The 14639-nt window shown below is 38.2% G+C and overlaps 1 protein-coding gene across 3 annotated transcripts in view; it reads right to left on the bottom strand.

Moving 5' to 3' along the window:
* The window catches only part of ccpg1 (cell cycle progression 1), a 35901-nt gene that overhangs the window by 1123 nt on the left and 20139 nt on the right, over positions 1–14639 (bottom strand). For 2 of the 3 annotated variants that reach the window (XM_056478417.1, XM_056478419.1), the window contains 5 exons: positions 14082–14179; positions 10145–10270; positions 7026–7268; positions 3024–4024; positions 1–1240 (listed from right to left, as the gene is read on the bottom strand). The exon at positions 1–1240 is cut by the window's left edge and continues 1123 nt beyond it. In XM_056478417.1, coding sequence (XP_056334392.1) covers positions 1048–1240; positions 3024–4024; positions 7026–7268; positions 10145–10270; positions 14082–14179 — 1661 coding nt within the window. In that variant the 3' untranslated portion in view covers positions 1–1047. Of the gene's footprint in view, positions 1348–3023; positions 4025–7025; positions 7269–10144; positions 10271–14081; positions 14180–14639 lie in introns of all 3 variants that reach the window. The other variant, XM_056478420.1, reaches the window with a different exon arrangement.

Raw genomic sequence — 14639 nt, 5'->3', positions numbered from 1 at the left:
AGAAAGAAATGACTTAACCAGCATTAGGACATTTACATGAGCAAAAAAATACAATTAAATAATTAATAATAATAATTTGCAGGAAAAAAATGAACCCAAAACTTCCTCCAAATTCTATATTAATTTAATTTGTAAGCCAAAATTTGGTTGTCAATGTAAAAAATTCAAATCATTAAATTCAATTTCTCCAAGTTAAGAGAAATCGGGAAACATAAATCTGCATAAAAAATTGGATCTGCATTAAAAATAAAATGGATCTGCTAAAAAAAAAGGTGCTGTTTGGATGCAGAAACAAAATCAGTCAACCAGAATTAGAACATTTACATGTGCAAAAAATAATAATAATAATAATAATTTGCAGGAAAAAAGTAAACCCAAAGCTTCCTCCAAATTATTAATTTGGTTTGTAAGCAAAACGAACAAATTTGGTTGTTAATGTTATGATAAAAATCAATCCTTCAATATGATTTCCACAAGTTTGGAGAATACGGGAAACATCAAATCATATATTGCATTAAAAAAGGTGCCGTTTGGATGCAGAATAAAAACTTCACTTAACCAGCATTAGGACATTTACATGTGCAAAAATTAAAATGACAAAAAAAAGTGAACTCAAAGCTTCCTCCAATGCAAAACTAAACTACGGATCATCATTGAGAAGAGGAATATTGTTTATTCTAGTATAGATAGAAATAGAAAAGCATAGATGGAAAGATCGAAAGGCATGGGGCTCAGCTCTATTTTGACAATTCGGGTTAAGTCCCGAATGCAAAAAGTTCTATAGTAATTTGGTTTGTAAGCCTAGATGATCAAATTTGGTTGTTATTGTTATGGAGTTTAGAGAATCCGGGAAAAATCCAATTAAATATTGCATAAAATAAAAATTAGATCTGCATAAAAAAAGTGCAGAAAGAAATCCCTCAACCAGCCTTAGAACATTTACATGTGCAAAAACTAAAACTATTCGCAGGAAAAAGTGAACTCAAAGCTTCCTCCAATGCAAGACTAAAAGACGGATGGTGGTTGAGAAGAGGAGGAATGTTTATTCTAGTATTTGGGATCGAAAGGCATGGGGCCCAGCTCTATTTTGACGTCTGCGAACTGTCGGTTCGGGTCTCGTCCCGAATGTTGGCTCCATTTCTTGGCTCTGTGGGGTCGAGGCTGATGCTGCTGCTTTCTCTGCGGGCGCTGGCAGGGACGCCACGCCTTGACCTTTGACCCCGGCCCTTCCAAGGGGCGACTGCAAATTTACAAACAGGAAATGGTTTTAGGTTTTTTTTTTGCCACAAAGCCCGATGCGTGGTTCACTCATGCGTGTCAACATGCAGACGCTACTCTTTCTCAGACCTACAGACAGAGAAGCAACAGAAGCACACATTATCAACATGCACCGCACTGGATAAACAGAAGAATTAAAGTGCACTTCTTTTTCATGCTCCAATTAATATACAGGTGAAGTCAGAATTATTTGCCCTCCTGTGAATTTTCAAATATTTCCCAAATGATGTTTAACAGAGCAAGGAATTTTTCACAGTATTTCCTATATATTTTTCTTCTGGAGAAAGTCTGATTTGTTCGTTATGCAGTTCACTGAATGGCCACCGGTGTAGCTATAAACAAGGCTTTAAAATAATAATAATAGTAATATTAAACTTAAATTTCGCTTGCTGTATCTGCAAATATTAGTAACAACAATATATATTGGTGATCGAATCACATTCAGTCTTTTGTTCATTATGCAGTTCACTGAATGGCCACCGGTGTCGCTATAAACAAGGCTTTAAAATAATAATAATAATAATAATAATAAATTTAAATTTCGCTTGCCGTATCTGCAAATATTAGTAACAACAATATATATTGGTGATCGAACCACATTCAGTCTTTTGTTCATTACGCAGTTCACTGAATGGCCACCGGTGTCGCTATAAACAAGGCTTTAAAATAATAATAATAGTAATAATAACCTTAAATTTCGCTTGCCGTATCTGCAAATATTAGTAACAACAATATGTATTGGTGATCGAATCACATTCAGTCTTTTGTTCGTAATACAGTTCACTGAATGGCCACCAGTGTCGCTATAAAAAAGGCTTTAAAATAATAATAATAATAAACTTAAATTTTGCTTGCTGTATCTCTGAATATTAGTAACAACAAAAAAACCTTGTAATGGGAAGAGCATAAAACAACAACTTTGCTGTAAGTATACTGGACATCGAATCACATTCAGTCTTTTGTTCATTATGCAGTTCACTGAATGGCCACTAGTGTCGCTATAAACAAGGCTTTAAAATAATAATAATAGTAATATTAAACTTAAATTTCGCTTGCTGTATCTGCAAATATTGGTAACAACAATATATATTGGTGATCGAATCTCATTCAGTCTTTTGTTCGTAATACAGTTCACTGAATGGCCACCGGTGTCGCTATAAACAAGGCTTTAAAATAATAATAATAATAATAAACTTAAATTTTGCTTGCTGTATCTCTAAATACTAGTAACAACAAAAACAATATATGTGTGTGTGTGTGTATTATTATTTTTTTGTTAATAAATAAAGGTTTAAATTTGCATTTTTCGAATTTTATGAATTCAGTCATACTACTTGGCTGGCATACTGTTTTTAGAGTATATTATAGTATGGAAGTATGCGATTTCGGACGCAGCCATTCAGTCTTTTGTTCATGCAATTTACTGAACGGCCACCGGTGTTGCTATAAACAAGGCTTTAAATAATAGTAATACACTTAAATTTCACCAGCTATATCTGCAAACATTAGTAAAAACAATAACATTTTTTTTGCTTTAATGTAAAGAGCATAAAACCGCAACTTTGCTGTGAGTATTGAATCACATTCAGTCTTTTGTTCGTTATGCAGTTCACTGAACGGTGTTGCTATAAACATGGCTGTAACAGCAATAATAATAAACAAAAAATTGAGCTGCACAAGTTACAAGATACACACGCCATATCTGTGAAATTTACTAACAAAAAAAAGACTGCAAAATGTCTTACCTCGGCCCAAAGTATTTTAGGTACGTGTCTCCAAATATGTGCCGATATATATAATCATCCAGATCCTCGAACACATCGTCGCTGAGACCGTGATATTCGATGATTTCCTCGAGATAATCCTCAACGCTGCTGACAAAGTCGGTAAACAGCATCTGATCGTGGATGAAGACGCCGTTATGGAAGAAGTTATTGATGAAGCTCTCCAGCTCCCTCCAGTGGTGGAAATGACCCACTTCTTTCTGCAAATAACTGCGCAGGAGTTCATTAAACTCATCCGCGCGAATGGGCTCCATGGCTTTATTGAACAAACTCATCGATTCCTGGTAGGCGCAATCGTAGACCCCTGAACAGCCTTTGGGGGGTGTTTTTTGTGCGCCGGGTTTGCGCGTATTGCGTTCGGCATTGAACGGAGAGTCAGCGGTGGATTTGCGCGAATATAAAGGTTTCTGCGGCTGCCAATCGTCAGCACGTTTGTTTCCGTGCTCCTGCTGGAAGGTTTGCTGCTCCTGAAATCGCTTTTCGTGACTAAAAACGTTACTCGCCGAGTTTTTGAAATTCCTGAGGGTGGATTTAACGGAGTCGGAAAACTTGCGCAGGTTTTCCTTCACCGCCTCTTTGGCTTTTTTAATCTGCTCCTTCTGATGATGCACAAACTCCTTGGTGGAATTTTTCATGGCGTCAAACGTTTCCTTCACTTTTCCCAACATCCCGTCTTTGGGGATTTTCGTCTTCTTCACGTCTCGGTCTCCTTTCGCTCGCTCTTCCTTCATCTCCAAATATAGTCGTTCCCACAGATCAGAGCGCTGCTGCTCAAACTTCAGCTTGTTTTCCAGCTCCTCCAGTTTTGCCTGCAGTTCTCCGGTCTCCTCTTTCCGATTGAGTTCTTCCTTCAGATTCTCAGTGGTTTTTCGCTCTTTTTCCAGCTCTTTCCGCAGCAGCTGAGCCTCAGCCATCAGAGCTTCTCTCTGGCTCATGAAGATGCGCAGTTTCTGCTTCTCCTCCTGCAAGTAGGGATGCAGCAATTAATCCATTTCACGATTAACCACGATTTAATTCATCATGTTTAATAAATCAAAAAGGCCCTGCAACCAGTGTTGGGAAAGTTACTTCAAAAAAGTTATTAATTACATCATTAAAATTGTATTTAAATTACAGTGTATTTAAAAAGTAACTCAGTTATTCAATACATTTTTAAACTACTTGACTCAACACAATTTAAAATTCAACACATATAAATCTCAACAGCGCATAAACAATAGAAATTAAACTCGACATTGACTTAAATCGGAGCCAAACAGGACATTTTAGCTTTTATAAAAAGTGCAACACTTAAAGAATAATAAACATTATTTGTATCAAAACACAAAACATTTCAAAGCAACGACACAATATTTCATACACACCATATATTGACATAAATTTCTCTTAGAGTGACTACGTTTGCATGTTTGCAACAATTTGTCAACTTTAACTGCAGTTTGGCACTTTCACTTTCACTTAGGAACATTTCCTGCATGCCCCCATGACAAACGAGATATTGGATGCGAGGAACTGCTGAAAAAGTGTAGTTATAATGGAATTTGATACCGCATGCCAGGGAAAAAACCTCCGCATTACGCGATGCAGGTGTCTGTGGTCCTTCACTGACTCGGTAGGTGCAGAGAATAGTGTCAAACTGCTGTGTGTGTGTATACACCAGGGGTCACCAATCTCGGTGCTGGAGGGCCGGTGTCCCTGCAGGGTCTTGCCTCAACACACCTGGCTGGGTGTTTCAAGTATACCTAGTAAGACCTTGATTTTCTCATTCAGGTGTGTTTGATTAGGGTTGGAGCTAAAATCTGCAGGACACCGGCCCTCCAGGAACAAGTTTGGTGACCCCTGGTATAGACTATCCTGTCGCAAAATGCGGTGAAAATCCTACATGACAGTAATAGTTTAATTGCGGTGTTTACATGAACACTAAAGTCGGCATACTCCACATGTCTTAACTCCATTTATGTTTAGCTCCGTTATGACTTTAGTTGGATTAAGGTCATTAAAAATAAAAATAAAAATCGCTGTTTACATGGTAGACTCTTACTCAAAGTATTGTCTTAGGGCGCACTCACACTATGCTATCCGAACCGTGCTCAGACCCGTTTTCCTGATCGTTTGAGAAGTGTGAGAACTCTGAATCGGGCTCAGGTGCAGTTCAGATGCACTCAGAACTGTTGGGGTTTTTTTCGTATTGTGATGCAGTTCCTTGAGAAACAGAATATTAAATGAGAAAACAGTGGGTGTGGCTTATTTTTCCTACTGTGAGCTGATTAGATGTAGTACTGTAGGTGTTTTATTCAGAGAAAAACCAGGGGAAAAGGGTATGGGAAGAGTTATTACAACCTAACAGACTCCTCCTGCTCACCATTTCTGTTTGTTGTCAAAACTGACAGGTGGCTACCATACTTAACCACGCCCAATACCTCAGACTGACCTAATGTAAGAATTTTACTGAAAACAATCAGGAAGTGCTTTTTCAGATTTTAATTTTAGATTATAAAGGCAAACTATTTGTTTTTTTCTTAATGACATGCACAGATGAATTTTTCACCACAAAACTAGCAACGTGAGCTAATAAAATCAATATGGCTAGTTTTGATTTCATTTGTACTTTAAAGGGCACATAGTTTAACTATTTTTTATGATGTAATATTAATATTATGGTTCTTCTGAGTGTGCCAGTTTAGCTTCAGTTTAAAACACAATTCAGATTTTTTTATTATAATGTGTTAAAAAGTGTCATGTTGGGGGCGTGTCCACAGTTCGCTGATTTATGGGTGTGTTGCTTCACATGTAAATTAGTTTCGGCTTCCCGCCAACGTAACAAGGGGGCGGGGCCATGAGCTCACCCGCTCTGCGTTTGCAACAGTCTGACAGGCAGACTGAGAGAAGGAGCAGGAGTGAGAGGACACAGACCAAGCAGAGAGTACAACATCATTTGTGTCTTTGTACAGTTTTACAGCCAACTGTGTGCTAGTTTCAAGTGCCGAGCTTGTACACCGAGACTAATAACTACACACACTGAATTAACTTTGACTGAGGCACCGGATGCGCCGCTCGAACGATTCGGGACACTTCATGTTTCTGCCGCGCCACAGAGAGTGTCTGGTTTGCCGTGTCGCGGCAGAAAAATGAAGTGTCCCGAATCGTCGCGCCACGCATTTTTGAATTCTAAACATAGCTTTCTATCTGTGTACACACAACGGCGACTGGCGAACGGCGACACACGTCCGACTTGAGTGTACCCTGATAGAAACCTATGTTTAGAATTCTAAAACGCATGCTAGTTAAGATCACAGGGAGCTTCTGGGATCGCGAGAAATGCAAACGGCTGAAGTATAAGGTAGACTCAATGAGAAGTACACATGTTTGCAAACCTACCTAAAGATACAACCAATAATTCAGATGAGAGCGATAATGTGGAGAATATTGCTCTTGTGTTGAGCCCAATGAGCCTTGCATCTAAAAATAGAGCTAGCGTGTTCCTTTAGTGATATTGCTTCAACTCACGCTGAAAATGGCAGACGTGAATCAACAAACTGAGGATATGATGACGCGCCTGTCAATCAATATTGGTGGGCGGGGGGACCACTCTCCTACGTAAAGTTGCAGTCGGTTTGAAAACCGCTCCAATTGGTCCACCATTTATTATGTTGTTAAATTGAAAAAAAAAGCACTGGGTGTGCTTATATCACCCCAATATGACGGTCTATACACCATACATGCACATATAGTATGTCTGTCCAAACAGCTTGAAAAGTAGATTTTTTTACCATAGGTGCCCTTTAAGACAAAAATATAGAAAACAAGATTGAGTAATATAAGAAAGGCAGCAAAATAAATGGACAGATCCAAAAAAGTAAATAAAAAACTAATCAAATGGTGCATATTAGGACTGTTGGGTCCCATGGCTGGAACTGCTAAGGCCCCCCAAACCACTAAATCCTCCCCTGATTGGATCTCTACCTGCAAGTGTCCCTTCAGCCGCCGGTTTTCGCTCTGGATGGATTGGGCTCCGGCTCCTCTGTCCTCCAGCTCTCGGATCTGTCCCCGCAGGACCAACAGCTCCTCCTGAAGGGCCGACAGAGAAGCTTCTTCTCGCTCAAGAGAGATTTTAAGCTTCTGGTTCTCGGTGGTCAGACCCTTCTGCCCGCTCTCCATCTGGCTTTTGGTTTGCAAGAGCTGCTCGAATAAATCTCGTCTTTGGGCCTGTGTTTGCAAACAGGAATCAAAAACTGTTAAAGGTGAAATTAAAATAATGTTTTTTAGTTGCTAGTATCAGTATTTTTGTTTTAAGGATATCTAGTGTGCTCTAAAACAGTGACCAAATTTACGTGTAGAGGATATAAAGCTTATATAAACATTGAATGTTTGCAGGTTGTCACTTCCGCCTAAATGGATCAATGCTATTATTAATGTCTCCTCATACTTCAGTTTCTCATCAAATCTTCTGACCAATCAAATGCTCTCTAGTGTCTGATGTGCCCCGCACCCTTCTTCTCATTGGCTTGTCATTTGATGCGCTTAAGCTCAACCACTCTCACTGTGATAAAAACAAAACACTATTGGTTGTTTTTTAAAAGGGGAGGAGCCTCTCTATGCCCCATGCTCTCTTCATGTTTCAGTTGAGATTACGTCAAAACATCGAATAAAAAAAAAATGCACATTTCAATTTTTTATTTAAAATTTATATGATTTAATATTGTATGTGCACCTAAACATAAATCAAATTGAAACAAATACATTGGTAATTACAATAACTGTTGATTTAGCCAGTTTGCATTATGTGCATGTGTATTATAGTAAACTTAAACTGATAAAATTATTTTTTTATTATACAGTGGTCGCTATAATGTGGTTCACCTTTCACCTTGCAGTTTCACCGATTTTTTTTAGTGCAATTTGACATGCTTTTTTAAAATTTTTATTTACAGCGAATTGTGTTCTGCGTCCTGATTGGCTGTAGACCACTGTCGATCAATCTCCTCCATGTCTCCTGTACAGTACAGAATGCATTCAGCTTGCCAAATTAACATAAATCTTCAATCGCTAGCAGTGTGAGTTTCAACAAAGATACAAAAAGGTTGTAACTGTCCGCAGCTAGACCATCGTAAAGGGGCTCGCACACTGGATGTGCCGCCAACCAGAGCCATGCATTTTATTATTGTAAACATAGGTTTATATCAGGGTACACGAATGTGCATGTGCAGTGTGCGTTACTTCCAACTGTCATGTCCTTAAAGATGTAGTCTTTCAGTGGCTGCAGAGGAAAGAACATTACGCTGGATGGAAACATTATCCACACAAAAGCTTAAAAGCTATATGAACCTTTTGCTGACAGCGATGAATGTTTGCACTTACAGGTTTTGATCTTTGGTTTCATTTGCACTTGTTTTTCTACAAAAGTCTGAACTTTGAGAGTGTTTAATCGAGAGAGAAGAGTGAAAATGTTAATGCCTGTCTGAGAAAAGTTTGTAAAGTGTGCAGTGATGAGTTTTACAGCCTTAAAACATCTATAAATATTGTACTTAATCAACTAAGACTAAAACCATAATAAAAGTTTTGTTACTTGAATAAGATGTGCAAAAATGTATTCAGAAAGGCGGTAACACCAAAGCTAAATGTAAGATAAATGTATTAACTTGAAAAAGCTATCACAGAGAGCCGGTGTGCTCGAAATGTCAGACACTACAGCTTTTTCAAGTTAATAAATTTATATTTTTGGAGCGTTGGTGTTGCCGCCTTTTTGAAAAGTTTAGTTTTTTAGCCAAGCACCCATTTAGATTGCTTTTGTGCGTTTTTTTACTTGAATAAGATCAAATCTAACTGAAATTTTGAAAATAAATAAACAAATCAGTAAACATGCAATAAAATTATTAAAACGTTTCACATTAAGTTGAAAACTAAAAAGCATTAGTGACTAGTTGAAAACTAGTCAAAGCATTATAGGACTGGAGTATTATAATAATTAATAAAAAAACGAAACAAATATATAGAATAATAGTAATACTAATACTACTACTACTACTACTACTACTACTAATAATAATAATAATAATAATAATAATAATAATAATAAACTATGCTAAAAAAACTTTTCAGTAAAATAAATTTAAAACAGAAAAAAGTTTTTAACTAAAATAGTTTTTTTTAAAGGTTTTTTTACTTGAATAAAATTAAAGCTAACTAAAATAAAATATCCCAAAACATGCAATTAAATTAACAAACAGTTCAAATTAAGAATTTAGGAAATCAAAGTAAACCGTTTAAGACTGAGAGACAGAAGTATAATAACTAAAATTAAAGCCATGAAAAAACACATTTGTTTACTGACAAAATAAATGTGAACTGAATCAAAATAAAATAATAAATATCTAAAAATATCTAATTCTAAAATAAATTAAAAAACAGAACTAAAATAATAAAAAAACTGTAAAAAAAATAAATAAAAGACATAAAAGACTAAATAAAAATGAAAACAAAGCAACATATAAACGTACACTAGCAACCAGTACAATTGGTGAAATTTGTTGCAGCTTTACTGTGTTTTTATTTCATCTGTCATCTGTGGTGGAGTTGCTCTTCAGTGTTTGGGCTTTCAGCAGAGACATTTACATTACACTGAACTGAGCTAAATTGAGGACGGCACTGTGGCTCAGTGGTTAGCACTGTGACCTCACAGCAAGAAGGTCGCTAGTTCGAGTCCCGGCTGGGCTGGTAGGCATTTCTGTGTGGAGTTTGCATGTTCTCCCCATGTTGGCGTGGTGCTCCGGTTTCCCCCACAGTCCAAACACATGAGCTATAGGTGAATAATCTAAACTGATGTAGCGTATGAGTGAGTCTGCTAAATTAGATTATCTAAACTGCTAGTAGAGTATGAGTGTGTGTGTGAATGTGAGAGTGTATGGGTGTTTCCCAGTACTAGATTGCAGCTGGAAGAGCATCCACTGTGTAAAACATATGCTGGATAAGTTGACGGCGCTTTAATTGACTAGAACTTTATCGATGTTAAGCTGCTTTGACATAATCTCAAAGTAAAATGTGCAATAGAAATAAAGATGAATCTGCTGATGTGGTCGGGTTACCTGTAACTCTTCCTGTTTGACTCTGAGATGCTGGTTTTCTTTAGTTATTTTATCCATGACACTCGAGAGGGACAAAACCATGTCCTGCTTTTCTTCTAGATCTTCCCTTAACCTCTCAAGCACGTCCTATATGCACAAAAACAGGGCTGTGAGACTAAACTCCATGAAGAGCTGCTGCTTCTGAAGACTTCTGATCAACAAAGCTGCATTTATTTAAAAATACAGTAAAAACGTTCTCTTATTTTCGTTCTGTTTCATATGTGACATTTAATCTAGTTATGCATTATTGCTTTTGTTTATTATAATCATTGATTGCTGTAACTCTACCTTCGACTAACAACATGACTAATGTTTTGACAGAATTTGAGATTTGATGTGGGTGAGTGTTAAAAAAGGAATATCCTGGTATGCATTGTACTTTTGCATCCAACATAATGTTATGTATACATTACCAATAAACATACTTATTTAAAAAAAAAAAACAAACATCAATTTCCACTAACATTTGAGCGTTGTTGAGCACGTTTTAAACAGCTGATTTGTCATGGTGTTCACATGCTCAACAGAAATGACTGTGAAGGTCATCAGTTCAGCGAATTCACTGAGTGTAAACACAGATACAGGAACACTGGAGTGTTTTAAAGCTGCGATTCATCAGCGGATCACTCGTATGTCAGCTTATAGACAAACCAGCTGATCGACGTAACTTTAAATAGTCTTGTTTTTTCTTCTGCTTACCCCACTGGCAGATTATTTAGCTTGTTTTAAGGGAAAACTCACTTAATTTTCATTCATGTTCATCGATGGATTTGCTCTTCAGTGTTTTGACTTTGAGCATTGAACATTAAACCACACTGAACTGAACTTAAACTCTGAAAACTGAACTGATACCTTTTCATTTTGGCATATTATTTCTTAAAACGAGACTATGTTTTGCTTGTCTTAATAATGCTTCTTGATTTAAAGGGCACCTATGGTAAAAAATCTACTTTTCAAGCTGTTTGGACAGACATATGTGCATGTATGGTGTACAGACTGTCAAACTTGGGTGATATAAGCACACCCAGTGCTTTTTTGGACCAATTGGAGCGGTTTTCAAATCGACCGCAACTTTACGTAGGAGAGCGGTCCCCCCGCCCACCAATATTGATTGACAGGCGCGTCATCATATGCTCAGTTTGTTGATTCACGTCCGCCATTTTCAGCGTGAGTCGAAGCGATATCACTAAAGGAACACGCTAGCTCTATTTTTAGATGCAAGGCTCATTGGGCTCAACACAAGATCAATATTCTCCACATTATCGCTCTCATCTGAATTATTGGTTGTATCTTTAGGTAGGTTTGCAAACATGTGTACTTCTCATTGAGTCTACCTTATACTTCAGCCGTTTGCATTTCTCGCGATCCCAGAAGCTCCCTGTGATCTTAACTAGCATGCGTTTCAGAGATCTAAACATCGGTTTCTATCAGGGTACACTCAAGGGTACGCTCCGCGGACTGCTGCAGAAACCTATGTTTAGAATTCAAAAATGCGTGGCGCGACGATTCGGGACACTTCATGTTTCTGCCGCGCCACAGAGAGTGTCTGGTGTGCCGTGTCGCGGCTTCGAGCGGCGCATCCGGTGCCTCAGTCAAAGTTAATTCAGTGTGCGTGGTTATTAGTTTCTGTGTACAAGCTCGGCACTTGAAACTAGCACACAGTTGGCTGTAAAACTGTACAAAGACACAAATGATTTTGTACTCTCTGCTTGGTCTGTGTCAGAGTCGTACGACTGAATGCTGATCATCTCACTCCAGCTTTTTCTCTGTCTGCCTGTCAGACTCTGTTGCAAACGCAGAGCGGGTGAGCTCATGGCTCCGCCCCCTTGTTACGTTGGCGGGAAGCTGAAACTAATTTACATGTGAAGCAACACACCCATAAATCAGCGAACTGTGGACACGCCCCCAACATGACACTTTTTAACACATTATAATAAAAAAATCTGAATTGTGTTTTAAACTGAACCTAATATGGCACACTCAGAAGAACCATAATATTAATATTAAATCATAAAAAAGAGGTCAACTATGTGCCCTTTAAGAATTTTTAGATACTTAGACTAAAAACAAAACAAAAAAAATCTAAGTTAATTACACATTTTTTGCAGTGTAGGCTGAGTTGGACTGCTGTGTTTTTGGGTGTCCTCCTTGGTGACGAGTATTGTCGTAGAATGCTTTCTATTCAAGTGCTTGCTGGTCGAGTTAAAACCAGTCGAAACATCTTTAGAGACTGGACATAGACTGCATTTCACAGCAATCGTTTTGTTTTTATGCTCCATAAAATCAAAGTAATGTCTATATTTCCACTTAAGGAAGCAGCCACTCTTGTCAGCATCCATTTCAGCTCGCGTTCTCCAGCTATTTAAAAGCACATGCTTATTAACTGACGTTGCAGCCAAAAACGTGCATTAAAATAAGCATTTCTCTTTTAAAAACTATATGTTTAATGTAAGTAACGCAATTACATTGACGTTAGTAACTAATCGAATTACACAAATTTAAAATGTAATTTGTTATATTACTGCATTCCTCAAAAATGTAATTAGATTACAGTAACGCGATAGCAATTTAACTTTTAAAAATCATATATCCCATGTCACAAAAACTGCTTTCTTTCATCTGAGAAATATCGCTAAGTTACGAAGTATGCTATTCATCTCAGATGCAGAAAAGCTAGTCCATGCTTTTATGACTTCTAGGCTGGATTACTGTAATGCACTGTTTGCTGGCTGCCCAGCATCCTCTATTAACAAACTTCAATTAGTACAAAATGCAGCTGCCAGAGTTCTTTCCAGGTCTAAAAAATTTGATCACATCACCCCAATTTTATCCTCCTTACACTGGCTGCCTGTTAAGTTTCGTATTGAATTTAAAATATTGCTTCTTACCTACAAAGCTTTAAATAATCTAGCTCCTGTTTATCTAACCAATCTTCTGTCTCGCTACAATCCAACTCGCTCTTTAAGATCTCAAAACTCAGGGCTTCTGGTAGTACCTAGAATAGCAAAGTCGAGTAAAGGAGGTCGAGCCTTCCCATTTATAGCTCCTAAACTCTGGAATAGCCTTCCTGATAACGTCCGAGGCTCAGACACACTCTCCCAATTCAAAACTAGATTAAAGACCTATCTGTTCAGTAAAGCATACACTCAGTGCACCACTTAGGGGGCTTCCACACAGGTTTTGCATCTTGTTTATATACACTATGAACAGCAGCTACGCTAATTATTCTAATTATCACCATTTCTGCCTGTGGATACTCTTCCCGAGGCCCTCAGACTAAGCAGAGTCACTGATTCGATCCAAGACCAACGACGAGATGATCCCAAGGTGTCCATATCCTGGACCAGGTCGTATCCTAAGTAGCTGCTGTGGTGGTCATGAAGGAGTGGAGAACATGAGACTGATTCCTGTGACGCTCCAGAGACAGACGACTCTTCGCTGAGGCCAGCTTCCAGCCTCCGCCGCTGAGACTGCAGCTCTGCACAAGACGTTTGGCCAGCGGAGAAATTAAAATGGTCATGCCCAACTGAGCCTGGTTTCTGTCAAGGCTTTTTTTCTTTACTTTCGCCAATTAGTGAAGTTTTTTTCCCTCTCCGCTGTCGCCACTGGCTTGCATGGTTCAGGATCTGTAGAGCTGCGCATCGTTGGATTTGCTCTTCAGTATTTGGACTCTCAGTAGTGATTTTAAACCACACTGAACTGAGCTCAACTGAACTGAACTTAAACACTACAAACTGAACTACACTGTTCCAATTTACTATGATCTTCTATGTGAAGCTGCTTTGATTAATCTACATTGTATAAGCGCTATACAAATAAAGGTGAATTGAATTGAATACTGTGGAACACCTTACAGCTGTATTAATCTGTGTGGGTGTTAGGATTATGACACACAGACCTTATTCTTAACATCCAGCTCTCTTTTAAGTGGCACGTCCAGCTCATTCACACGACTCTTCTCCACAATCCTCTGCCTCTCCTGAATCTGCACTGTGCCTGAAACACACACACACACAATCTTGAGCGGCCACTTTTGAGCTATTTTTTGCACTTTGCACTTTTGTGGCTTCTGATGTAGCGCTGTGTAACCTGAGAAAATATTATATACTATTTATTCGATGCAAATGAAGGACTACTGGGACATTCCAGTCAAAGGAGGAGTCCTCCTAGTGTGGCAGAGTTCATTACAGCTCCAATACACATTTCTGCCATTTGCTTACAGTAACCATGTGCTTGTCACCATACACAATTCACCTCCTTGTGATTTTCTTTCATATAACTCTATCACGTTTGGTGTTATTTGACAGTTTATGACTTCAGCATTGTAGTGATGAAATCAACAGAGACATTGATGTATATCAATATACAATCAGGTTACTATTGTTGAGTCGTGGCCTGAGTAGATGATGTTAATGTGCTTCTCCCCCACTTTATCTCCTCAACTTCCCTTTCATAT

Source organism: Danio aesculapii, chromosome 18 (assembly GCF_903798145.1).
Source record: "Danio aesculapii chromosome 18, fDanAes4.1, whole genome shotgun sequence".
In the NCBI taxonomy this organism is placed as follows: Eukaryota; Metazoa; Chordata; class Actinopteri; order Cypriniformes; family Danionidae; genus Danio; species Danio aesculapii.
The sequence above is the reverse complement of the archived record's forward strand: the minus strand, read 5'-3'. Positions and strand labels throughout refer to the sequence as shown.